Here is a 27890-nt window from a genome sequence, read left to right on the forward strand (position 1 = left end):
TGCCACCCGTCCCCTATCTGGACTTTCAGTGTTAACAATATAAAACTCCTCTTCGTCACCAGTGAACAGTTTTCCCTTTATAGTCTCTGACAGCGGGACTCCGTGGATCCCAAGATTCACCCCTAACTCCTGCCTTTACTCACTCCTGAGTTCAGTCACTCAGCACTCTTCATTCTTTCCTTTCTAATTTTTCTCAGATTCAGACGTGAACTGGTTGACACAATGCATTTTCACTAGTGTTTCCTTCTAAGGCTTTTATGTTTCATGTCTGATTCTATAATTCTTAGTTTTTCTTCTTTATATTCTCTCTTTCCTTCTCTCCATGGCTCTCAACTTTTGTTCAGTCCTAACACACCCAAGGCACATGACAAACTTCCAAACCAGTGGCAGTGCCTTAAACAGATCATGAAGGGTGGAAGGGTGTTGGGAAATAGAAAATGTTCTAGATCTAGAATCCTGTCCCTAACACTAGCCCCATAGTTCTTCCTCTAACCATATCTCACAGCAGGGAACAAAGTACAGCTATATTTCAAACATTCAGTCTTTAAATGAAAAAGAGCCAACTAAATTATCATTTAATCCTGAACACTGTGATCTAGATTTCCTACAATACTTTTTTAAGAAATCATTTTCAGTGGTTATACCCTCTACTGAATTCTGAATATAATATTTTTCATAGAAATGAGCTGCAGCAAGTTCTGTGTTACAACAGAGAAAAAACTATGTAATAATCCAAACTTGCTTTTTTTCTTTGACTTCTGTTAGCCAAGTAGACTCATTTAATTCCCTTAATGCATTATTGCTATATGGCCTTTCAAAGTGCTATCAACCTAGATCAGCTCTTATATTCCATATTTTTATAATGTACCTACTGCAAATTCTTAGATTTTTAAGCAATAGAAGAAACAGTATAACAACTTAGATGCAGTAATTTCTTTAAGTATATTTTTTTTGAAATTATTTTACCTAGGCTCTTTTAAATAATCAAATTTTAAACTAATCTCCACGTTTACGCTAAAAGACATAGCTATAACTTCAACTACATGAAATACATGGAAAATAACTCATTTTAAGATTACTAAGAACTTAAAAATGAACTTTAATGTTGACTAATTCTGATAGCTCACAAACTTTTAAAAACAGATCCTAAGAGAAATAAATCATCATAATTTCCCTTACAGCACAGTTTCATAACTACTGTCTACTGTATCAAATGATTATTGTACTTTAAAAAGGATGCCCCAGGCTTATGGCATATAAGACACTTCATAAAAATTCTGTAATCACCCCAATCTTCTATACTTTTTAAAACAGCCTTACTGAGCTCTTATTCACATACTCACCCATTTAAAGTGCATATTTCAATGATTTTTAGTATATTCACAAAGTTGTACAATTATCACCACAGTCAATTTTAGAACATTTCCATCATCCCAAAAGAAGCTCCACGCCCGTGAGCAGTCACTCTCCATTTCCCCTTTTCTGAAGCTCCTGGCAATTACTTACTGACTTTCTATCTCTATGGATTTGCTCTTCTGATATTTCATATAAATGGAATAATGCAATCATACAACATGTGGCCTTTGTGTGCGGCTTCTTTTCCTTAGCATAACGTTTTCAAGGTTCATCCACGTTATAGTACATATCACTCTTTTTTATTGCCAAATAATATTCTGTTGTATGGATATACCCCATTTTAAAATCTGTTCATCAGCTGATGAACATTTGGGCCTATTCTACATTTTAGCTATTATGAATAATGCTGCCGTGAATATCTGTGCACAAGTTTTTGTGTAGACATGTGTTCTTCATTTACCTTGGGTATATACCTAGAAGAATTTCTGGGCCATGAAATACTTTTTGCAATGACTATTTCTGGTTGTCTTTCCCACCTCTTCTTTTGTATCAGTCTGCAGACTGTCACTCCTCATTTTAATCCATGTGTCTATTTTTATCCCTCTTTCGTGCTTAGAATTTGGTATAAACATGGAAACCAGTAATAGTTAAACGTGTGAGAAATACGTACAAACAGGAAAAAATGTAATCAGGGGCCTGTGTAGCTCAGCAACCCACTTTGGCTTTACGTCCACTGTTGTTTATGTTCTATACAGTAGGACATCACTGATGAATTCCCCCAACGCTGCCCCCAAAAAAGAAAAAAAAGAGAATTGATGGCTCAACTGTTCAATTATTCAAATAAAGCCAGAACAAAAATGTTTGCCTATTAACTCAATCAACTTTAAAGTAGACAGAAGTTCCTTAGATTTCACTCTAGGATATTTGGTACTCTTCAGTTATAAAATAACATAAAATATTATATAACCTGCAAGTATTACAGGAAAACATAATGCCTATAATAATACACAAGAAAATACAATGCCTATAATTATACACAGAGAGGTATTTCTATTCCCATCTCTATTAAAAGAAAACTATAGATGTGTGTACTTAATAGGCTACTTTCTCCAAGGCTAAATTCTGATGTGCATGTCTTTTTAATAATTCAGAAGCAGGCAGGCGTCTTTTTGCTGTATTTATTAGAATTCCACCTGAAAATTGAAGATCTAGCAGTAATTATACCAGTTTCCACAATACTATGAACAACTATATTCAAAAAACACCGTAAGATTTTTCTGCATGTATAACATATTTTAAAACAAAAATGAATCCAAATAAAATTTAAGTTTAACTTCCTTATCATGTTCCAATAGCTCTGAAGTGTTACTAATCTTTAAAATACAATTCAAAAATTAAAATCAATTGAGTATGTTATTTTTTATATTTCAATCAACAGATTTAAGTTAAATAAAATTGGGTTTATATTTATTTCCTGAAATAACAGGAAACCAAGGTAGAATACATTTTGTTTCTATAAATACATTAGTTTCAGAGAAATAAGGAAATTGTTGAGTATGGCGTTTTATCTACACACACAAACACACACACACACAAAATATTGTATACAAATCTTATTACCAGGAAAATTTCACATATACAATTATGAACTATAAATTATACTGATAGAAAAGTACATAAATAAAATCTTCAATCTACCTACCATTTTCAGAGAAATGAAGGGTTTGTGTTTTTTACTGTTTTTCACATAATGAATACAATGTCAAAAATAACATGATTTTTTGGATAACACCATATTAAATGAGGTGGAACAAACTAATTTAAATTTATTTGGGGAAATAATCTTTCAAAAAGTAGCACTGTAAATCTGAGTCTACAAAGCAAGGATTAAGACTGGACATGAGGGACTTCGCTGGTGGTGCAGTAGTTAAGAATCAGCCTGCCAACGCAGGGGACACGGGTTCGAGCCCTGGTACGGGAAGATCCCACATGCTGCGGAGCAACTAAGCCCGTGCACCACAACTACTTAGCCTGCGCTCTAAAGGCTCATGAGCCACAACTACTGAAGCCCACGCGCGTAGAGCCCGGGATCCGCAACAAGAGAAGCTACCACAATGAGAAGCCCGTGCACCGCAACGAAGAGTAGCCCTCGCTCGCCGCAACTAGAGAAAGCCCGTGCACAGCAACAAAGACCCAAAGCAGCCAAAAATAAATTAAAAAAAAAAAAAAAGACTGGGCATGAGAATAAGAGTGGGGAAGAGAGGAAGAGACAGAGGAAACAATGGAAAACACAGAGAGGTAGACCCTCAGTAACTGGAAGGATTTCTTAATTTGAGGAGCCATGAAACAAAGAGTTCCACCAGGCTGTTAAAAAATTCATGACTGGAAATTAGGAGAGGGGCCAGGGATAAAGAGCTAGTGGGTGAAGCTATGGAAAAAGAATGAAAAGAGAAACTTTGGGAACGAAAACCTGAGTAGCTGAGCATTTTTCTGAGAATACAGAAAACATAAGAATGAAAGGGAACTCTGGTTTCCATGGTCATTTATTTCTTTGCAGGGAGTAGAGAAAAGGAGAATTTCTGCACTGTGGATACTCTCCCTTGTATATTCAAATTTCTACCTCAACTTGATCATTCTTTGTCCTCTAACCATAGTTATCTTTTTGCTGCACACCACACACCCCACCTCCAAATGTCCCAAACGTGCTGAAATACTACCCCACGTTCATCAATGCACACCAACCTGGCTTCACCATGCCACAACACTGGAATAGTTTTAAGACATCCAAGGACTTCTCTGCTACCAAACCTAATAAATCTAATGTACAGTTTTTAGTCCCTGTCTCAAAGGACTTTTGAAACAGCTCATGATACTGTTGACAACTCCCTCTTTCTTCAAACTTCTTTTGAAATACCACACTCTCTTAGCCTCTTCCACCCAGCAGTTAAATGGTAAGAGTCCTTTCAATACCTGGTCTTAGACCCATCTCTTTTTTTTCACTCTTGTTTCTCCTATGGTCATCTCACCAGACCTGTAGCTTTAAACACCATCTGTATGTGATAAGTAATAAGTGACGGCTCCCATACTTTTCCAGATCAGACCTCCCCTCTCAATATCAGCCCTGTGTGTAAAATACTGATGTTGCCACTTTTATAGTTCATTACTTTTACTACTCCAATTCTTACCAAATAAGAAAAAAGAAATTGTCAGTGTACTACAAACAACTTTCCTCTAAATGAAAAGGAGAGGGAAACAGTTTCTCTTTTTTGGATTAGTTTTTAATTCTTAAAGGTTTCAGTGGACACTTAAATATCAAAAAAGGTATCTGATGAGAAATATAGTATGTTCTAGACTCACAGATTTAGAGAACGAACTTATGGTTACCCATGGGGGCGGGGGGAAGGGGAGAGGGGAGGGATGGATTGGAAGTGTGGGAGTGACTTGTACACCCTGCTATATTTAAAACAGATAACCAACAAGGACCTACTGTATAGCACAAGGAACACAGCTCAATATTCTGTAGTAACATAAATGGGAAACGAATTTGAAAAGAATAGATACATGTATAACTGGATCACTGTGCTATATGCCTGAAACTAACACAACATTGTTAATCAACTATGCTCCAATATAAAAATTTCTTAAATAAAATTAAAAATAAACTTTCCATCAAAAAATTCTTAATAATTAAAATCCTTTAAAATGTAAATTGATTTTAGATTTATTCTGCAATACACGTCTTAAAATTTTAGTTTTTCAGTTTCCAATATCCAAAAATTAACTTGTTTTGAATTCACTAATTTAAATTACCCTTTACCTATCAAAGGTCATAACTCACACTCTGCTTGACCTAAAAAAAAAAATACAACTGAACACAAAGGCTAGGCTTATTGATGATTTCTCAGTAAAAAAATTCTTAAAAAATCAAGCTATCGTTTCTTCCCTAACACCAGAATTTTCTTCAGTATTTTAGAGACAACCTAGGATGAAGACAGATTTTTTAAAGTGATGAACAATAAAGCTTTAGGAAAAAATACTTATCCAAGCTTTTAAAAAATTACAATTAGAAACCTTAACACTGCTTTCACTGGCTCTGTAACCGAGAGTGCAGTATTGTCTTCTGTGTACATCCTCATCATGGGCACACCAACACACTTTTCATTGATAAATGCTTTAGGTACACATTACACTAAAATGTCAGTTATTTTCTTTCTTCAGACATCCCAGTTACTAAGTCCACAAGACTTTCATCTCCAGTATACAAGGTAGTGTAGATGGTCTTTGCGACATCACTGGACAAGGATGTTAATACCCATGAAAGATGATTGTGCAGTGCTCAGAATGATTCATGATCATGTTTTGTCCAAAGTTGAATAAAGGTGCTTATCATTGTACAAAGAAAAATCAAGACTGTCTAGACAGTGCAACTTTTGAATACAGTTAGAATAAAACACATTTCTGGCAAAGCTTATTACCAAATATATTCATTTTTATACAAATTTATTCTTTTTTATAGTTAAACTGGTAAAGACTTGGCAAAAGTATCTTAGCTCAGCAATTTCAGGCCATAGTAGGCAAAAGACAGTAACCTACATAATTTTTTTAAAATTTGGGAGAAGGGGAAAATGTTTGGGTTTTTATTTTGTCTTACTGGTGTTTCAAAGAACAACTGAGCAAAGCTGTACCAAACTATCTCTTTAGGTCTATGGCTGCCACAATATTGTTTCCAGGTAGACTTAAGGGTGCTCAAATATGGACACTTTTTGAAGAGGGAAATGTACCAGTCCCTTAAAGTAACTTCTGATATTTTTCTGTTACCTGAAGATTCTACAGTTGCAAAAAGCAGTTTCTGAGCATAAACCACAACCACATCTTTCCACTCATTCATTAAACAAATATTTATTAATCAGTTTTATCAAGAACCACGCTAGGGACTTTTCAGCCCTCCCAGAGTTGATATTTTTATAGCAGAGGCTAAAGATGATGGGTAGGTTTTCTATCTTCTATCCAGGGCATTTTCTACTATACCAAGAAGCCTCTATTAATTGTTTAATCCAGTTTAAAAAAAAAACAAAAAACGGTTGATGCCTCTTTTCAAGTCACAGCCTCTCTGTGACAGTTTCCTAATCTGTAAAATGGAGATAATAATCCCTGACTACCTGTACCATTTCCTTGGAGTCTCAAGACCGTAAATAAAGATCAATGTGTTACAGCCACATAAAGCAGCTGCGGTTTCTCGGGCTTGACTATCAAGCCAACTGATACAGCTTGATTATAATACAGCAGTTTAAGTTTCAGTGCCATGTTAGACATATAAAAGTGTGACTCACAGTTACACACTTCAAAAGGCTTAGTAGGAAAATTATTCCTAGATGGCCTGGCTTTTCAATGCCCAGCCACTTCTCAACAAGAACAAGATTACACACTCAGTTGACCCTATAAGAGCAAAGGCAGCATTTTCTTTTCCCTGAGGCTGTACATGCTCTCAGCACCCAGTCAGTGTTGCTCCTGTGGCACCTGCTGGGAAGCTCAAACCCAAATATATTCATTTTTTATGAATGTTATAAAAAGGTCCTCCATGTTAATACGGAGGACCAAAACCCATGCCAGTGAGCATCCCTTAACTCCTCTTGCAACTAAGGGTCCTCCTCCTTTTGTCCCCACACTGCATCTCTGAAATATATCTTGCATTAAATCTTTTTTTTTTTTTTTTTTGCATTAAATCTTGATCATGTTTTATGGATCCATTATGAATCCATGCTTCTGTGTTAAGGTTCATTTATTTAGAGAAACAAAATTTTCTTTTTTTATTTTCTTTTTTTTTCTTTTTGGCTGTGTTGAGTCTTTGTTGCTGCGTGTAAGCTTTCTCTAGTTGTGGCGGGCGGGGGCTACTCTTCGTTGTGGTGCACTGGCTTCTCACTGTGGTGACTTCTCTTGTTGCGGAGCACGGGTTCTAGGCACGCAGGCTCAGTACTTGTGGCTCGCGGGCTCTTGAGTGCAGGCTCAGTAGTTGTGGCGCACGGGCTCAGCTGCTCCATGGCATGTGGGATCTTCCCGGACCAGGGCTTGAACCTGTGTCCCCTGCATTGGCAGGCAGATTCTTAACCACTGCACCACCGGGGAAGTCCATAGGGAAACAAAATTTTCTATTAGCATTATCTCTGTAACTAGAAAGTGGTTATTAAACTAATACATTAACTTACATAGTTAATGTGAGGATTGGGTAAGATAAGGTATTCGTTTACATAAAAAAAGCTAAAATTATTGAAGATGAAGAAAGCTGCAAAGGAATACAGATAGGATATGAGATGGCTTTATTTTTTCAATATAACAAAATTATATGTATTGGCTAATCATTTTCTGGCTGCCACAAAATATGCATCAAACAATCATTTACCCTGCCAAATGAAGACTAGGGAACTACACTGCATCCTAGCATTTTGATCTATGAAATAAAATTTGGATCCCAATCACAACTGATATTACTTTTTACACAGTAAATCAACCTTACCAAATAATCTTAAGCAACAGAAAAAAAAAAAAAAACTACCTCAACTGGAAAACAACGTTTCGGGGGGCAGATATATAGCTTATAAAATTTTGCATGCATTTAACAACTACTTATTTAGAAGATGTTATGTACAGGGTAGTAGCTATGGTAGAAATAAGAGAAATTTTTAAATATACAGAACTGTCTACCCTCATTCAAATTATCTGATTTCAAATTATTCTGGCAGACCATATCATCTAAATGCTAAAAATTTCTGTTAATTACAACTACCAAAAAGGTCACAAGTTCAACATCAAGGGTGATCACACATAAACAGAACTGAGACAATAATCCATTCCAGAAGTTTTAAATTCTCCCCAATTAATATTTGTACTAAATGAAAAACAAGATGGAAAAGCCTATTTAGCAGTGTAACAATCTGCCTCTTCCATCTTTTTCTGAGCAATTCTCTTACTATTTCCTATAACTACAAACACACTTGGAAAATATAACAGGGAAAAGGATGATTTTTTTTCTCCATGACTTTTAAAGAGTTTGACTCTGGATAAGAATTGATTTATAGGTTAGGCAATAATTTGGTTTTGCATATTTGGGGTAAGGTGAACCCTGGCATAGAATCCAACCCAATTCAAGTTTATTGTGATATACACCAGATTTTTTGTTCTAAGTAATATTGCAAGATACATCAAAATAGTAGTTTTTCTACTGTCAAGAAACAAAAGTTTCACACAAAATACAGTTGTACATAATCTAGGTTTGGCTATCCATTACTCATGGGGTAAAATAAGAATTTGTAGTATAGGAGACCCTCATAATCTCTCCGGCTTCCTTTAATTACAGCCAACATTTACTGAAATACTACTGTGTTCCAGACACTTCCCTAAATGCTTTCACACCCTATTTCCCTGAACTGGCACATCTTTGAGACACAGATCTAATCTCCACTTAACAAATGTGGGAACAGTCTTTTGACAGGTTAACTTACCCCAAACCGTGTAGCTATTAATGTGGCAATGCAGAGAATCTTCTAAATGGTAGAATTCCACATATTACAGGGAGCCAAGGTGAATTATTTAAAGTTACCTATTTTGGACAAGGAGACATTAGACAAATCGCCCAACTTAAGAAACTGTCCTGCTCAAACTTCCCAATTCCTCAGCTATTTTCGCTCTTTACCTTGCTTCATCCTTCCCTCCTTCCTCTGCTTCCAAATCTACAGAAGCTAAGGATTTCTGACACAGTTCTCATAAAAATGACAGCAGAAGTTCTGTGCTGTGTATGACACCAGAGGGTATTTTTAAAAATTTCTTTGCTCTTTGTAGAAATTCCCCCAGGGTCTACAGTGTGTGCGAAACTCTTTGCCCTACAGGACTGTTACAGACAGCTGGATCAGACCTCCTACGGAGGAGAAAAAATTGCTAGTGTACAGATATAACCCACCTGGAAGGCACGTAAAATGTTTAATATGAAATTGTGTCCTAACTAGAGTTATACGAGTTATTTAACTTTAGGAGCTTATTTGGAGGCTATGGTGGTAGACAGGGTAGTTAGACCAATAAATCGTTCAGTTTCTATGTTACCTAGAATTTTCTTTTTCCAATTAAAAACCGACATTAGCAGCGCAAGCTAGCAACTCCTTCTGATCAAATGCTCTTGGTCATACTAGGTTCCTTCTTCCCGTACATGCTTTACCATTGCAACCTCTTCACCCCTGGGTCCACTTACACATCCATGCCCTTTCAGGAAGCCTTGAAAAAGAAAATTATCCACACAGAATCCTTGAGATTTGTCATCAATGTTTTATTACCACACATAGTAAGATTTGACATGATTAAAGAAAAAGTAAATATTAGTCTGTTTTAGAAGTCTCTGTATTTTTCCAGTCATACACCACTTTATTATTTCTATTAATTTTCCTTGAAGTTTTTTATACACCTTCAAAATCCTATCCTTTAAGTTAGAAAATTTCTGAGAGTTCTATCAAATATTTAATTTGATATAATACTGCTTTATTGCTGAAATGTTGATTTTAAAGTATTTTCTCCTGGGGGACTTTTTGCCTGCTATTCCCTGTCTTTAACACACTTTGAATATGGCTGGCTCCTTCTCAAACTTTAGGTCTTAGCTCAAGTGTAGCCTCCTTCCCAGACCACCCAACATATAGTTTCTTCTCAGCAGTGCCCCTTTTTTCTTCTTCATAGCATATATCACAGCCAGTAATTATTTTTTTTATTTACTCAGCTCTTGTAATATATGTACCTACCTCCACTCCTTCAATGTGTATTAAAATGGAAGGTCCACAAGGGTACAGACCTCTCCCTGTCATTTTTAATCAAAGACATAGTGAATGAATATTGAGTCTTTATGGGCAATCCCCGTTTTCCAAATAATGTCCTGAAATAGGAACAAGTAAAATTTTAAGTGTCTGCTCCTGAGTCAGATCCAAGTTCAAAATCTAGCTCTGCTATCTCTAGCTATGTGAACTCTGGCAAGTTGTTTAACACCTCTGGCCCTCAGTTTCCACATCTGTAAAATGGAGATAATAGTACCTATCCCATAGTGTTTGAGAAGATAAAGTGAGAAAATATCATGATTGTATAGAACACAAAAACTCTCATACACTGCTGGTGGGAATATAAATTGGTACACAACTTTGGAAAAGAAGTTTGGGCATTATCTTCTTAAGCTGAAAAAAATGCATACCTTTTAACCCAGCAATTCTAATCCTAGATATATCCCTATAGATAAACAACACTTAAATGAAGTAGGACACTTATATTAAAATGTTCATATCAGCATTGCTAAAAACTGCCAAGGACCAGAAACAGTCTCAAACATCCACAACTACAGAATTGTAGCATTTCATATAATGGAAGATAATTAGCAATACAAATGAATGAATTAAAAATACACACAAACATAACAGTGAGCAAAAGATGACAGATAAAAAAGCACTGTATGATTCCCTATAAAGTTTTAAAGCAGGCAAAACTAGACTAATGGTCTTCCAGAATACATAAAGGTGACAAAAACAAACAAACAAACAAAATACCAAGACCCAGACGCAAATAAATGATCACCATTAAGTCAGGACAGTGGCTACTTTTGGCACAGGGAGATCAGTATGGGGTGCACAGAGGGTTTCTGGAGTGCCAGCAATGTTCTATTCCTTGATCTGGGTGGTGATCACTTGATTAAGTTATGCATTTAGTCTTTACATTTTTTTTCTCTGCTATATACCACCATTCTAAAAAGACCTTTAGGGCTTCCCTGGTGGCGCAGTGGTTAAGAATATGCCTGCCACTGCAGGGGACACAGGTTCGAGCCCTGGTCCAGGACGATCCCACATGCCGCACAGCAACTAAGCCCATGAGCCACACTACTGAGCCTGTGCTCTGGAGCCCACAAGCCACAACTACTGAAGCCGTGTGCCTAGAGCCCGAGCTCCACAACAAGAAAGGCCACTGCAATGAGAAGCCTGCGCACCGCAACAAAGAGTAGCCCCCGCTCGCTGCAACTGGAGAAAGCCCACGCAGTAACAAAGACCCAACACAGCCAAAAATAAAATAAAAATTTAAAAATAAATAAATAAATAAAGCAACGGGCAAAATGTCTAAAAAAATAAAATAAAAAGACTTTTAAAAGATTAAAAAACAAAATGTATTAACTGCTTGGTACATTGTCTGACATTAACAGGGTAAGTGGTTGATAAATTTTGGCTATTATTATAAACAACAAATAAGTGATTATTTCAACTGCCCATGGGGTGAGTTTAAATAACTGGATGTTGAACAAATACACAAAAATCAGTACTGCAAAACATTATTAATCTAGACTCTACTACACTGCTTCCTATAATACTGGCAGTTTAAGATTACCTCTGGAAGAATAAACAAAAACACTGACCTATATATAGAAATGTGGCATCTCCATTCTGAATGGTGGTAAAAGATTTATTACCTACACCATCAAGAAGTCAATAGGATATAGTGTGAAGAACCTGGCTTTGAGGACCAATGATCACACTACTAGAAATCTTTTGTAACTTCTCTAGTGCTAAAAATGTGTTTAATAAATGAAAGCTTCCTCCCTGTGCTGTTTTCTTTGGTGGCAACTGATAAGCACATCATAGCAACACTAGCTAGGGTTAATATTAAATTGCACAGTAGGAGAACAGAAGCATAACTTGTGGGCCTAGCTTTATTTAAGCAAATTAAATCACTGTTACTGACACTCAGAGGAGTGGGGAATCTTCATTTCAGGGCACAGTTAGTATAAAAGAATTCACTGCTTTCTTTACAAGCAGCATATTATTGATTTAAAAAAAAAACCAAAATTACACTTCAAAAAAGTTAAAGTTCACCAAAAAATGGTATTTAAATCCTAAAAACAAACTTCTGAACTAAAGTATCCAACAAGATACTTTAGATAAAAATTTCTCATATAGTTTAATAGCATCTTCTTAATACCAAAGTAAGCTAAAGTGTTAAATTAATATTATGAAACAAAGCCAAATCACTAACTAAAAATGGACGCATACATATGCAAATTTAGATGCCAAAGTGGCTGGGCTTATTCTAACCCTTTTTTCTTTAAGTACTAGCCAATTATATCACCCCAAAGCTACCAACATTTCCTATCCGTGCTGTCGGTGATTGGTGTATTCAGTGTAATGCTCCCCATACAGACTATGCTCTCAAAACAAAGTATTGTTTTACAGGAATCCAATCTGCTCTGGTTAACAATGGTCTATTAATATCCAGTGGCATTAATGCAAAGCTCAAAATTCAAGTGCCACAGATAAAAGTGGATGCTGTGACCATGTGACTTTACAATGAACCAAGTCAGAACTGCTGATTGCAGTCAAAGAATTCAGTCCTCTACCTAGCCCATCGTGTTCAAGACTGAGTTACAACAAAATGCATTATGCATAGCATAATTTATACATTATTTCAAATCCCACACAACTTGCTAATGTCAACAAATAGCTTAAAAACATTTTAATTCAACTTACCAGAAAACTTATATTATTAAGTGATACTGGAAGGTATAACTGTGTCATTTACATTTCAAATTGTTTTATTTTTAAAATAAGGAGAACCAAAAGTTGTCAAAGATATAAATATATGACTTAGCAATATCCTAAATGGGTAAAGTATTAGAAAAGCAATATACATGGAGAACCACGCGATAACAAAAACTACATTTAGCACGTGGTATGCACTTGATAGTTCATGTATTTCTCACATGAATATGTGCTATTTCTCACTATGAATTACCATCTTTCCCATTTTCTATAGAAGGAAACTGAGAATCTGAGGTGACAAGTTCTTTTTCTGAAGGTTACACACGCATTAAGCGGGAAGGCCAAGATTTAAACCCCTGACTGACAGCTAAACTATTTATGTATGGAAAAAAAACTAGGACAGATTGAAAAAAGCAAAGACCAGAAAAGAAATACTCTTAGGTAGATACAGCTGCACTGAGTTTGCTTTCTTTTTCAACTGAGAGCACTTCCCCAAGTGTGTGCAACTTGGATGGCTTAAAGTGAAGCCTTCCTAGCTTGAAATATTAGAAAAGAGAGCCCAAGAGCCAAAAGAGGAACTAGAAATTAAGTGGGCATCTCTAGGGAAAAAAAAACAGAATGATAGCGAAGGTAAGCCCCAAATCTCAGGTGACCACTAAATCACACAGGTACAGGGGAGGATCTGCACCACACACATACACACATACACACACACACACACACACACACACACACACACACACACACACACACACACACACACACACACACACACACACACACACACACACACACACACCCAAAGAGACAGGCTAAAAAAGCAGCAGCTGAAAACACAGGACACAACAGAGATATCAGGTACTGCATAGTGGGGATAGAGGACTCAGTGTGCAGTTTGAATCTAGGCAACTTAAGTACCTGTTAGAACAAAAACCAATAATCCTTAGCAGAATACTGAAAAAAACAACTACCCAAAGTTGCTACAATGTGTTATCTACATAGAAGTCTAGTCTTTACCCCCAAATATTACTGAACAGGAAAATATAACCCATAATCAAGAAAAAAAGTCATTAGACATGAACTCCAAGTGGGCCCAGATGTTAGATATGAGAGACAAAGACTTCAAAATAGCTATAATGAACATACTAAAAAATTAAAGGTAAATACGGTATCAGTGAGTAACAGAGAGGGAATCTCAACAGAGAAATGGAAGCTATATTTTAAAAATTAGAGATTCTTAATCTGAAAATCAAAATAATTGAAATAAAAAATTCATTAGATGGATTCAACAGCAGAGTGGAAATGGCTGGAGGAAGCAGTGAAACCCATTAACTTACAGATAGAAGAAATTTAAACCCAAAAAGGATCCACACAAAGAGAAAAGCCCCTATGTACAAATTCCTGAAAGCCAAAGGTAAAGAATGTATCTTGAAAGCAACCACAGAAAACCAATGTATCATATACAGATGAGCAATGGTATGATTAATGGTTGTCTTATCAGAAATAATGGTGGGCAGAAGACACTGGAAGTGCATACTCAAACCACTGAAAGAAGAAACTCTGGCAACCAGGAAACTGACATCCAGCAAAACTACCCTTCAAAAGTGAAGTAAAGACATCTTCAGATAATAAAAACAAAGAATTTTGTTGCCAGTTGACCTCCCTTACAACAACTACTCAAGGAAGGGAAATAGTATCAGATGGCAACACAGATCTACAAGAAGAAATGGGGAAAAAAAAAAAAAAAGGAAATAAAACACCATATAAGCAGTCTTTCCTTTTTTTTTAAAGTCATAGGACTTTTGTTGAAAACAAAAAGTACAACACTGTATTGCTGGGTTTGTAATTTACACGATGACCAAAGTACTAAGAAAAGTATTCTGTTTTAAGGTTCCTATATTTTAGCTGAAAAAATTCAATATTCTCTGTAAGTGGAACAACCACTGAAATAATGCAAAGAGATATATAACAAGAAAGTAAATAGAATTAAAATGGATATTAAAAAATATCTGATTAGCATAGAAGATGGCAGGAAAAGAGGATTAGAGGAACAAAAACGGGTATGAAAACCAACAAATAGCAAAATACCATGCCTAATAACAGCCAAATCACAATAAATGTAAACGAACTAAAGAGTCTGCAGAGAAAATGCAAGTTATGGTACACATATCATACGATACATGTATGAGACTATCATAAAAACATTCACTTAAATAGAAGATTACTATGGGTGACATAGGAAACTGATTACTTATGATTAGTTATTTAATGCTAGGTGGGAAGAGTAGGATATAAAATCATAATTTTTACATGTATAAAAATGTAAAAGTGTTAAGGATTTGAGGTCTTTAACTTTCTCTGTTTTTCAAACCTCCTATATTATCTTCTCTTCATAATGATACGGTAACAAACATTTTAAATAAACGAAGTACAACAAAACCCTTGGAGTAAATTTTTAAAGTGTTGGTTCTGAAAAGGACTAATACTTAGCCTCTTAAAATGCAATACTCTAGGATGACATGAGACTGAAATTTTCCAAATGTGTAGTTGGCTGACTCTTTTTGTATTGAGATTTAAAACACCATGGTTACTTTGTGCCAGCACTATGCTAGACGGAGATACTGTGACAACCAAAACTCAGGTCCTGTCTCTGCGTCTACTCAAGAGCTATTCTAAGACTGCTATTTTCTGCTTTTTATGATTTTCTTATTTTCTATCTGTATAACATGCTGGTCATCTTTGAATCCACCTCTGCCAGTGTTCATTCTCCCTTCTAATCTGCCCTCGTTCTGAAAACCAGAAGGCCATATTTGTTATAACTGTGTATAAAGTTTAACTATGTAGTCCCCAAGTGCACGTGTGCTGAACCCTTTTAAATGAGGCCTTTTTGTTGTTATTGTTGCTGCTTTGCTTAATTACTGAATCAGCTTTGTTTCTAATCAGCAAATCTGGCAAATAATTGGGACTGAAATAGGTGAGACGATAATTTTTCAAGTGCTACAAGCCAAATCTATTATTTCTGGAAACTTACAGGTAAGCCAGTACTAAGAATAATTTATCATAAAGCTTAACTTCTAAAATAGTAAAGCCTGATTATTTGTGTCTGAAACCATTAGGTTCTATAAAAGAGAGGTAATATCTCACTCCAACTATTCCATGTGAACTCATCAGGATTCAGACTTACCAGTTAGTACTCGTGTGTCTGACTTCCCTACAGGATTTGTCCTAGCACCTCACATGTGAGCTTTCACTAACGTGTCTATGTTTAAATCCAGCATCTACCACTCACTGGCTGTGAGACTTAGGCAAGTTGCTATTAGCCTCTGAGTTTGTCTATCTGTAAACTAACTGGTTTGGAAGATTACTGTGCACAGACTACAGACTGCTCCTGAAACATGACAGATGTTGAATAATTGGTAACATTATACAATTCATTATACAGTTATCTAAGGATTAAATCCAGATCTTTGATAGGTTCCTATAGTAGGATGTTTCAAACTGACAATCAGCATATCAAAACAAAGCAACAAAAAAACCCATAACTATGTACTACTGTCATAATGATAACCAAAGTCTGTCTAGGACATTGGTTCTCAAACCTGGCTCTCTGGGAATCACCAGGAAAGCTTTTTTAAAATGGCATGTATATTCTTTGAGAGAGAGGAATCTGTAATTTTTCCCCAGGTAATTCTTTTAGAAATTTGGGAATCACTAGTCCAAAAGAAAAGGGAGACAGAGAGCTAGTTTCAAAGAGATGCAGCCTTACCAAGTATTAGTTAAGTGCTTAGGCAAACCACAACCTTGCAAAATATGACTGCTACTCTACGACCTTCTGAAAACCCATTTCCTCCAAAGATAGATTTGAAGATCAAATACAGATACATGAGTTAAGAGTGCTTTGGAAACTTAACACTTTATACAACATTAAGAAATTCTTCACAGCCTTTGCAATATTAAAGACCCAGATCTCCATTCTCAGAAAGAGATAAATTCCACTGATTCAACAAACATTTCGTTGAGGGCCTAATATGTTTAGACAACTTTATTTAAGGAAGGATCTCATGCAAAATTAGAGAAAATTTGACTGTTTAATAATTTTAAACTAGTGGTGACTATTTAACATGTAAGAAAAGGAAGGGAGAAATCCAAGAAAGGAGGAATGAGGGAAGGGAAAAGTTCCTTTAAATATCACTTCCCCTGACAGCACTGGCTAACTGATTTCTCTGTGATGAGGGAAATGTTCTGTATCTTCATTGTCCAGTATGGTAGCCACTAGCCAACATGTGGGTATCGAGCACTTAAAATCTGGCTCAAGTAAATACATTTTTAACTTTAATTTATACTTAGTTTAGGGACTTCCCTGGCGGTCCAGTGGTTAAGAATCTGCCTTCCAATGCAGGGAACACGGGTTCAATCCCTGGTCAGGGAACTAAGATCCCACATGCCGCAGGGCAACTAAGCCCATGCACCACAACTAGAGAGCCTGCGTGCCTCAACTACAGAGCCCACGCACTCTGGAACCCACGCACCACAACTACAGAGCCCACACGCCACAACTACAGAGCCCACACACTCTGGAGGCTGTGCACCGCAACTACTGAGCCGGTGCTCTGGAGCCCACGCACCACAACTAGAGAGAAGTCTGCACACTGCAATGAAAGATCCCGTGTGCTGCAACTAACACCCAACACAGCCAAAAATAAATAAACAAATAAATATTAAAAAAAATAAAAAAATTTAGTTTAACAGCCAAATGTGACTAGTGGTTATAGTACTGAAAAGTGCAACACTAGAACATTTAAACATTTACATCACACTTTTGGGAGATACAGATAAGAAAAGCAGAAGAAATTTAAAAAAAAAACTTATTATGATTCCATTTATAAGAAACTTTCTTATACTTAAATTTTTTTAAAAAAATTTTTTATTGGGAAAAGATCTATCCATACAGTGAAACTGAGGGGTCCAAATCTTTTCTACTTTATCTTCAATGAACTAAAACACAACTGACATGGGAATTTAAAAAAACAAAACAAACAAACAAAAAAAACCAAAATAGCAAGAACTTACATAGTATTAAACTGTAGGACATTGGAATTAACATCAACTGGGAGTCAAAATGGTTGTTGCAAGTTCCAACCGTGGCTCTGCCAGTTACGGGTCTTATGATTTTGGACAGGTTACTTAGTTCTTTTGTGTCTTAAATTCCAAATGTGCAAACTGGGGCCATCTGCCTGTCAAATGTCCTTTAGAGATTCTAGATGACAATATAAGGTACATAAAAGAGTTTAAGATTCTTCTGTACTACAATAATTTATAAAGAATAGTTCTATTATTCAACGTGTATTGACTGAGGGTCTGCTATGTAGTAGGGACATAATGATAAACAGTCACAGACATAGTCTGCTCCTCATGGAACTTGAAGTCAACTCAAGTTTACTCAAATAACCATCTTAACAGACATACTCCCACTAAGTGAAATAAGGGCTCAAAGAGAAAAGAGGTTTGTCCTAGACTGGAGAATAAAGGCTTCCTCTCTCAGGAAATAAAGATTGAAGTGAAATATTAAGACTGAAAAGTTATCAGTGTGGTATGGAGGAGAAGGGAGGAAGAATTCATGGATAGTATTACATACAAAGGCACTATGGCCAGAGGAAGTACTGTGCCATTGAGAAATTGAAACACTAAAGAAGAGGCAGGCCAGAACTAGACAATGCAGGGCTAGTTTTAAGCCAAGGAATAACATGATCAATTTTGTTTTAGAAAGATCACTCCAGGCTCAATAGTAATAGGAGGGCATAGTGAATAGGGGAAACCATAGAAGGCTACTGGAGAAAGATATGCTGCAGATTGCTCTAGGATGGTAGCAGTGAGGATGAAAATAATATTTAGGAAATAAAGGTGATACAAAGAACTCGGTGATGGACTGGATGAAGAGAGGTGAAAAAAAGTGTCAAGGATCACTCAGTTTTCTCACTTGTGCAATATGATGAATGGTGGTACCATTCACAGAGACACAGGGCACAGGAAGAGGGCCTGGGTGGTTTTGTTTTCAGAGGTAGAGGAAGAAAAATCATAAGTTTGTGAGTGTGGGGTGTCCTTTAGGCAGGAAGCAAAAACGTCCAGCAGGCTCTGGATGCCCAGAACTCACAAAGGTAGTATTAGTACGAGACAAAATTTGGGGAGCAATTAGCCTACAGGTGATATAGACAGGGGATATACAGAGAGAGAAGACGGCAGAGGAAGAAGGAAAGCCAGAATCAAGCCTAGAGGATGGCCAGTTTAGAGACGAAGGAAAATGCAGAAGACATTGGGCTGAAAGAGCCAGAGAGAAAGAAGTAAAACTAAAGGAGAGAGTGATGTTACAGAAGCCAAGGAAGTATCAAGAAGACTTCAAAAGAATATCAAATGCTGCTGGAAGGCTGAATGCTGCTGAGAAAAAACGTTTGCTGGAATTGGTGATAAGGATGGAGAAGGTCACTGGTGACTTTAATAAGAACTATTTAGGTGAGGGGCTTCCCTGGTGGTGCAGTGGTTAAGAATCCACCTGCCAATGCAGGGGACATGGGTTCAAGCCCTGGTCCAGGAAGATCCTATATGCCACAGAGCAACTAAGCCCATGCACCACAACTACTGAGCCTGTGCTCTGGAGCCCGTGAGCCACAACTACTGAGCCCATGTGCCACAACTACTGAGCCTGCGTTCTAGAGCCCGTGCTCCACAACAAGAGAAGTCACCGCGATGAGAAGCCCGCACACCACAGAGTAGCCCCCAATCTCTGCAACTAGAGAAAGCCCGCGCACAGCAACGAAGACCCAATGCAGCCAAAAATAAATAAATTTTTTTAAAAAAAAACTATTTAGGTGAAACGATGGGGTAAAAGTTATGCTACAGCAGATGATCAGGGTCCTCATAGGTCCTTTAAGTCTTCCTCCACTGGAGTATAATAAAGCCTGCTCTACCAAGCCACCTACCCACAAAAAAGCCCCAAAGTGACTCGCACGCTAAACTCTGTTAGAAGCTACATCATTGAAGGAACCAATTCATACCAACCCAACAAAGAACCATCCAGAGGTTTCTAGTATTCTTACTTTAGATGAATAGCTAATTTGTCAGTGTTCAGGAACAGCATAGTGAAAATTTAAGGCAGAGAAATTTCTGAGCCCAAGGGTACTATGACTACACCAGCCACAATCAGCTTCTGCTGAGAGACAAGATTCCACTAAGCTATGTTTGCCTTTCAGACTTCCCCCTTCTTCTAATCAGAAATCCCCAAGTCCTCCATGGGCTCCAAGTTTTTCATAATAGCTTTAAGAAAGCACTACTACAGGTTCTAGTGAAAAATGGAAGAATCATAAATCCAATGGCAGATGATAAATTTCATATTTAATGGGAAACCATTGATATATTTTTAACTTCAGTATTTAAGTAGTTTTCCTCGTCCATTCCTCACTCTCTCACTTTGTGGAGTCAACCCACTAGTTCCCCACCCCTTTATACTCTATTTGAAAAACTACCGGTTCTCATGGTTTTACCTGAAATTTGCAGCATAAAAGCACATTTTTATACTACAAATTAAAACCCATTTTCTTAGGTTCTATTATTTCCCAAACCAGTAGCTGCAATTTTGTAAGTGTTTGCCCCATTGTAGAACTAATTTGTAGAAATGAAACCCAACTCTTGAGTCCACCTCCAAAACTTGCTCTTCCCAGTCTCCCACCTCTTCATAAATATCGACTCCATTCTCAACAGGGGAAAACCCCCCATCCAAACAGTCACCAAATCCCAACAATTCCACCTTTTAAACACATCCAGCATCTAAACAGCTGTCATTGTATCAAACACTATCACCTTCATAAAAGTCATCATCATCTTAACTAAAACACTGCAGTAGGCTTCTAACTTGTTTCCCAGCTTCCACTCTTACCCCCTTACAGGATACTCTCCACACAGCATGAGAGTGATGTTTTAAAAATGTAAGTCAGGTCATGTCAAGTCTGTGCTCAGAGCTCTCCATGACTCCCTACCTCACTCAGGGTAAAACCCCAAGTCTTCATCACAATATACCAAGTTCTACACTGTTTGCTTTTCACTATTGCTCTCACCTCCTCCCCTATGACTCTCCTGCTAGTCACTCCAGTCTTGCTGGCCCTCTTGTTTCTCAGTCATGCCAAGCATACCCCAGGCACACTGCCATCTCAAGGTCTTGGTGTTTGCCGTCCTCTGCCTAGTGTTCTTCCCCTCAGGTGTTTTCACGGGCTGATCTTTCACTCCCGTCTAGTGTCTGCTCATGTACCAGAGGGGGCTTCTCTAACTCCCCCAGAATAACACCACCCCAGCTATCAGCATCTATCCACCTTTCGGTTTCTTCTCGGCAGTTACACTGACCTATCTGTTTACTCTCTCCTACTGCTAGAATGAAAGCTCCACAAGTCTGTTGTGCTCACTGCTGTAACCCCAGCACTCAGAACAGGGCTATTATTGATGCTCAATCAAGATTTGTTGAATAACTAAATTCATATTCATTTCACTTCAGCATGGAGCCAATGTGACTAGTGCTACGGACTTTACAAACACGTATGAAACATGTAATTAAAAATTAGTGAAAACAAACATACTAAATACATAAGAACCTAGAAATGCTCTTTTGGTCCTTCAAATTCTGGTCTAACAAGATTGGGAATGTGACTATGAACCCAAACACACATAGAGAAGACGCTGATTACGACAGCAGTGTATAGATTTTTTGCCAGATTTTAAATCCCCAAATTTATCTTTCCTTCTCCCCAGGCAGTTAGTTGGTATATATTTGGAGAATGTGTACAGTCTTACAGGTAAACCAGACTTCAGCTCTGGTGGCATGGGTTTAGAGGGTGGGGCCCCTGGCAAAATTGTGAAACAGTGCAAGTTTGTGCCCTGCACAACAATTTCTGATCAAGGTCCCACCTTTACTCATTCCTGGACCTACTCTATTCCTTATCCCCAGGGATGTGACCCATTCTGGTTCCCCCAGGGCGACCTGCAAAGACTCAAGCTCTGTACTGACATGATTAGTAGTGTGTGGAATTTCTTGTCCACGGCTCAGCACAGCGCATTTAGAGCAGCAGCTACACTTGTTTAGTGTTTTAAAGTCCCTGTTAAGTGGGAGGGACTGCCCACCCTGATACATTCGATAAACGAATCTTTATTAACTACCTATTCTCTGTCTGGAGATGAATGAGACACCAGCTCAGATCCTAGTGAAAGAGACAGTCATATTAGTCAGTAATTACATTGTCACAAGAATTCCTCCTCTTTTCTCTCAGTTATGTAACCATTCTACTCTCAGGAGGTCAAGATAGAAGAGTGATGTTGGCAACCCCCAACATGTCCCCCTCAACGTCCCTGCCATCTCAGAGCAGGTCCACGGGATAGGGAGAAAGAAGAAACAACAATAAAGAGGAGCTACTATGTCCTGGCATTAATAAGAAAAACCTGGGTGTGAATGCCAGCTGTACCACTTTCTGTGAGAGTGGCATTAAGCAATTTCTTCACTTTTTATGACCCCATTTTATCATGAGTAAAATGTGTATAAGAACTTATTTCTTAGGAATTAAATGAAAAAACCAACAAGTTCAGTGAAACATAAGACACTTGATACAGCTGTTCCCTTGACCTTTCCCTTTTTATTAATAAGAGAGGCTAAAATAGAGAGGCCACGTACAAAGATTTGACATACCACCAGCAAAAGGCTCCAAGTCTTGGCCTACGGACAAAACTGCAGTGGTAATGCACTCTTTTCAAACTACTTTAAAACTGCTTCAAATCCAGTAGGAGCTATTATGGATTCTCCACCACACACTTTTCCACATTTGATAATCATGCTTTCCATCATACATGTTGAAGTTGTCTATCAAATACTTATTTGTTTACCCCCCACTTTTTACTTTCTTCTTGTAGGGGCAGGAATCACTACTTCGGTTTTATTCTTTGAAGTACTTAAAAAAAAAATCAATTACTGGCATATCTCTGAAGACTTTGTGCCTTCTTTAAAACACTTTTCTCTCAGCTTCCCTGACACTGCTCACCTGGCTATTTCTCACCAGCCTAACAGCTCCTTCTTAATTTCCTTTGCTAGTGTTGACACAATCTCTAGTAGACCTTTAGACATTCCCCAGGCCCAATCCCAGACCCTGTTTCTGTTCTCTTATTTACCCACTCTCCCCAAGTAATTTCATGCACGACTTTAGATGATAAATACATAAATATATATACATGTACATATGTATGTAAATATATATGTATATACACATACACACATATATTTCATATACATATAAAATATATTCTGCCCCTTCTCCCTCAAAATGACTCTTGGACTAAGATATCTTGCAGGCTACTCAAAAGCATTCTTTCTTTCCTCCCCAATCTATATTCCTTCTCCAGCCTTTCCCATCTTAGGCAAAGTACCAACCATCTATTCAGCTGCTCAAGTCCAAAAGCTGGGAATCAGCTTCTCGTTCACTCCCACATCCAATCCACCTACATCCCACTCATTCTGCCCCCAATCCTTACTATCTGTAAGAAGACCACAGTAAAAGCTGCTTCCATTCTCACCCTTCTCCATCCAGCAATCAAAAGCTGTCAAAACAAAACAGATCTTGTTGCTACCTCACACAAAACTCAATAACATCGCACTACCTTTATAATAAAATCTTATAGTGGCCTCCTCATAGTTCTTTTGACATACCACTCTCTCACCTCACTATCTTCACAGATTTTGTTCCTTTGGCCTGGAATATTGTTCTGCCCTATCATCAACTTAGCCTTCAGGTTTCAGCTTCAATGTCATACTTTGTATACCCATCACACAGACGACTGTTTAAAAATGGATAAGTTTATACTGTATTTTCTTGCTTTTGCACCTTTAAAATAATAAGGTCCTTTCATTTTGCACTCTAAGTTGAGTTGTTTATTACTTTATTTGGTAATACCTAATTACAGTTAAAAAAAAAAAAAAAGGCTTCCCAAACCCCAATGAAAATTAGGTCCTATTATATCCTCACCAGCATTCTAACCCTTCTCTTTCATAGCACTGGGGGAAAAAAAAAAAAGTTTGTAACTAGGTTATTTGTGCAACCATTTGGTTAATGTATGCCTGAGTATGACAGAGTCAGTATCTGTTTTGCTAATCTCGGCATCATCCCACAGTGCCACAGCCAGGTGGCCCACACCTAAGAAACTCTTCTCCCCAATAAATATTTGATAAATGGAGAACTCATAAGTCCTGGCCCTAGAATGGCTGCATAATATAGCAAGACGCACCATGGTTATTTAACTATTCCCCTTCAGTTGGATTTCTAGGCAAAATACTTTAAAAAGTCACAATGCTGGGCAAAAAAAGGAATTCATGTAGAAGACACTATAGTCCTTTCCCCCAACAAGTTTCTGGAGTGCATTTCTTTTACTTCTTTTGTTCTTCCATAGTTCCTAGCACAAAGTGAGATCCATGGTAGATATTTAAGCATTCAGTGACCCAAGCAGACTACATGACAGTCACTCAAGAGCTAAGATTAAATGTTACAGAATTCTAAGTATTATGATTTCACCTAGAGCTACAAGCATCAGAAAAGGTTTTAAGGAGTAAGAGTCAATCTAAAAAGTGAAGAACAACTTTTGGGAATCGAGCCAACCTATACTATCAGGCCTCCCCTGCCCTCCTTGAGCAGTGGTTTATCTATAGCCAGATTTGTATTCCTTAACATGACACATCTCTTTAATCCATTCACTCAATTCTAAACAAAAGTATCTTCAAGAGGAGGTTCTATGCTTATTTAACCTAATAAACCTTTTTTGCTGTCCATAAAGGGCCCGAATGGTAAAAGGTAAAAAACTACAAAGAACTCATTACACTACATGCTGCACAAATGAATTCTGAACATAACATTTTAGATACTACATTCACTGAAAAATGCAGAAATTAGAAGAATCTAAAACTGAGGTCCTAAAGTTTAACGATGTATTTTCTTAAGGGCCAATATAAGATTCAAATGGTAACTATACTAGGCATTATTTTGCAGGCACTGAACGTGGGCCTTTGCATACATTTTTTCCCCCTAATCTTCAAAATAACTCTGAAAGGTGAGGAAGCTGAGGCTGAGAAGCTAGGTGACTTCTTCAACTACTATACATCTAAACAATACAGGTGTTCTTTTTTATATACTGTGAACTGACCAAAAACACCAAACAAACAAAAACCTGAAAATCTGGAGAACTGGAAGGGCTTTGTTATTGACAGAATTTAGTTTAAAATAACAAAAACATTCCTAGGAAGCATACAAGATCAAGGTATATAATATCCTTCAATTAAAAAAGCTTTTAAGACTTATGGGTAAATACAGACTGTTTTACTACTAAACTACAGGGCTTTGGTGAAATCTGAAACTATCTATATAATATTTCCAATAATAAAAATGCTCTAAAAGGGAAATTACCAGCTATATAATCTGCTTTATGAGAATTTTGAGTTTTGAAAGGAAAATATAATAGATTGGAAAGAAACTACAGGAATATGGGTAAAATAAGTGTTTTAAAAATCGTTTTTCTTCTTATATGACAAAATACCGTAACAGAATGAAAGAAGTAGTATTACCCAAAGCTAAATGATGTCAGGCTTTTAAACAATCAATAAGCTGTAAGTGTTGGGACCTCGGCAATTATTTCAATGAATGTTATGAATGTTACATTTTCAAATACTGGGACAAGTACAGTCTTGTATGAAATGACTGTATGAAGTCAAATAATCATATCCAAAAGAAATTACATACTTTCTGTATTTAAACTTTCCGACACTTCGATCGTGTCAAACTATATGGTGCTAACTCTTCGCATTCACAAAATTCCATCAATGTAGTCATTATACACTTATAAAGGCAGTCTTCAAGTAATCCTAAATCATAAAAAATTATTAATCAAATCTCAAAAGCATCAATGTCATCTCAAAAGAACGATTTTGTACCCTGAAAAAATAAAAGTTGTATGCGGCCATAAAAGAAGAATTACAGAAATCAATAGAGTTTATAGGGATGGTTTCTGTTCACCAAGTATAACTACTTAGACAAGACCCCAGAAGGTCTTTCTGGACATCTTCCACAGAAAAAACAATTCTATTTCTCTCTCTCTCTCTCTTAGACTCTGCCCCCCGCCTTTTTGATGTAACCCTCTTCCAAAACGTTTACATTATAAAAGTGGATTTATGCCATTATCAGGAAGAGCTTGTCCCAAGACTTAAGATTTCTATATCAAGATTGCAGGAATTGAGCTTTAATAATTCATACACCACAAACACACCCTGCTAAGATTTTCCCTTCAAATACTAATGTTCCCACTCTTGGGACCCCTAACGGGTGTACATAAGCCACACAACACAACCTTTAAAAAAAGACACGGATGGTAGGTGCTCTCCACTCCCTCCTGAGAAACGTCCTCACCACCTAAACCTCCTGCACATTCCCTTCTCGGGGCCTAAAAGTACAACTGTCATTCAGAGGGATGGTAATTGTTAAGCGTGGGTGAGAAAAAAAAGCATACACAAGATATATAACTGGATGGGGGAGATTGTTAAATGCAGCCTCTCCGGTATCACGTAACTAGCCTAACCCGCTGCCAACTTTTAAGAGATTAAGTTACATTCCTCTGCAATTCCACCCTTGACAGCTGAATCCAGAGATGCCAGCGAGTTGTGCACGTCCATTCACGCCGCCTCAGCAGACGAGAGCCGGCAGCTACATCCCGCGGTCAGCGCGGACCAGCGGCTGGGGTGGGGGGTGGGGGGGGCTGGCGAGAGGGCTGCAGAGAGGGCCGGGAGAGCTCACCTTTTCTAGCTCATCGTGGAGCTCCGCCAGGCTGGGCCGGAGGAGCTTTTCGCCCAGCTGCGCTACCGTGTGCCGGTAGTAGTCGATCCTGGGCACGGCGTCCATAGTGTTGTGGCCGAAGGTGCGCAGGTAGTAGGTGTTGGTGTGGGTGTCATAGTAGTAGTGCTGGTGGTGCCCACTGCCGCTGCCGCCGCCGCCGCCCGAGTGCAGGCTGCTCCCCTCGCTCAGCACTGTGTCCCCGCCGTTCTGGAAGTTCACGTTGGGCCCGTCGCCTCCGATCCCCGCTGCATCCGACATGCTCTCGCCTGCCGACGAAGAGGCAGCTGGGTCCACGAAGTTCACGCGGAAGCGGCCCTTGGCTTCCTCGCTGCCCTTGGCTAGCCCGCTTTCGCCGCTAGCTTTCCCGTCCACGGGGGTCTCCCTGGCCCTCGCCCCAGCGTTAGCCGACGCCGCAGCCGCAGCCGCTCGCCCGGCATTCTCGGAAACCAGATCCACCTGGAAGCGGCTCTGGCTCGGGGTGGGCCCCAGGGGTCTGCCCAGCCCGTCACTGGCCGCCGCGGCGCCCTCCCCGCGGACCCCGCCGCCGCCCCGGCTCGCAGTCGCAGCATCCTCCGGCACCAAGGGCACTGCCGTGCCGGGCATGTCCATCCCGGCGGCGGCCAGCGCGGCGGCTGGAGGCGTCTCCCCGACCCCCGCCAGCCTCGCGGCGCCGGAGGAGGGCGCCGTGGGCCCCGGCTCCATCGTCGCCCGACGCTCGGCGGACCCGGAGAGCCTGGCGGACCTGGCGGGCTGCACGCCCTCCGCGCCCCCGGCCGGCGGTGGTTGCGGCCGCAACGCCAGGTGAGGGAGTCACACTCTCCAAGCCGCGCACGCGCCGCCGCTAGCCCAGGCCGGCACGAACGCCTCCGGCAGTGGAGTCTGCGCGCGAGTGCGGCGGGCGCGGGGCGGGCCCCGCTGTTTAAAGCCTCGGCGGGGCCGCGGCGTTGGTGTCTCCCGCTGCAGCACGAGGGAGGCGGGGCCCGCGACTCGTCCGCCCCTCAGCCCGCCCAGGCGCGGTCCTGCAGTGGCGCGCGGCGGAGGCTCCCTCGGCTCCCGGCCAGTCCTGGCTCCTGCGCTACCCCACTCAGGGATCGCGTCCGGCCCG

At 38.9% G+C, this 27890-nt stretch overlaps 1 protein-coding gene across 2 annotated transcripts in view; it reads right to left on the minus strand.

Moving 5' to 3' along the window:
* The window catches only part of SLC12A2 (solute carrier family 12 member 2), a gene marked incomplete at both ends in the record, with an annotated part of 105929 nt that extends 78442 nt beyond the window's left edge, over positions 1-27487 (minus strand). For both annotated transcript variants that reach the window (XM_082835226.1, XM_082835225.1), the window contains one exon: positions 26747-27487. In XM_082835226.1, the coding sequence (XP_082691352.1) occupies positions 26747-27487 (741 nt within the window). The remainder of the gene's footprint in view (positions 1-26746) is intronic.
* Between the last annotated feature and the right edge of the window lie 403 nt (positions 27488-27890).

The sequence above is a fragment of the Leucopleurus acutus genome (assembly GCF_964270905.1).
Source record: "Leucopleurus acutus genome assembly, chromosome: 3".
Lineage (NCBI taxonomy): Eukaryota > Metazoa > Chordata > Mammalia > Artiodactyla > Delphinidae > Leucopleurus > Leucopleurus acutus.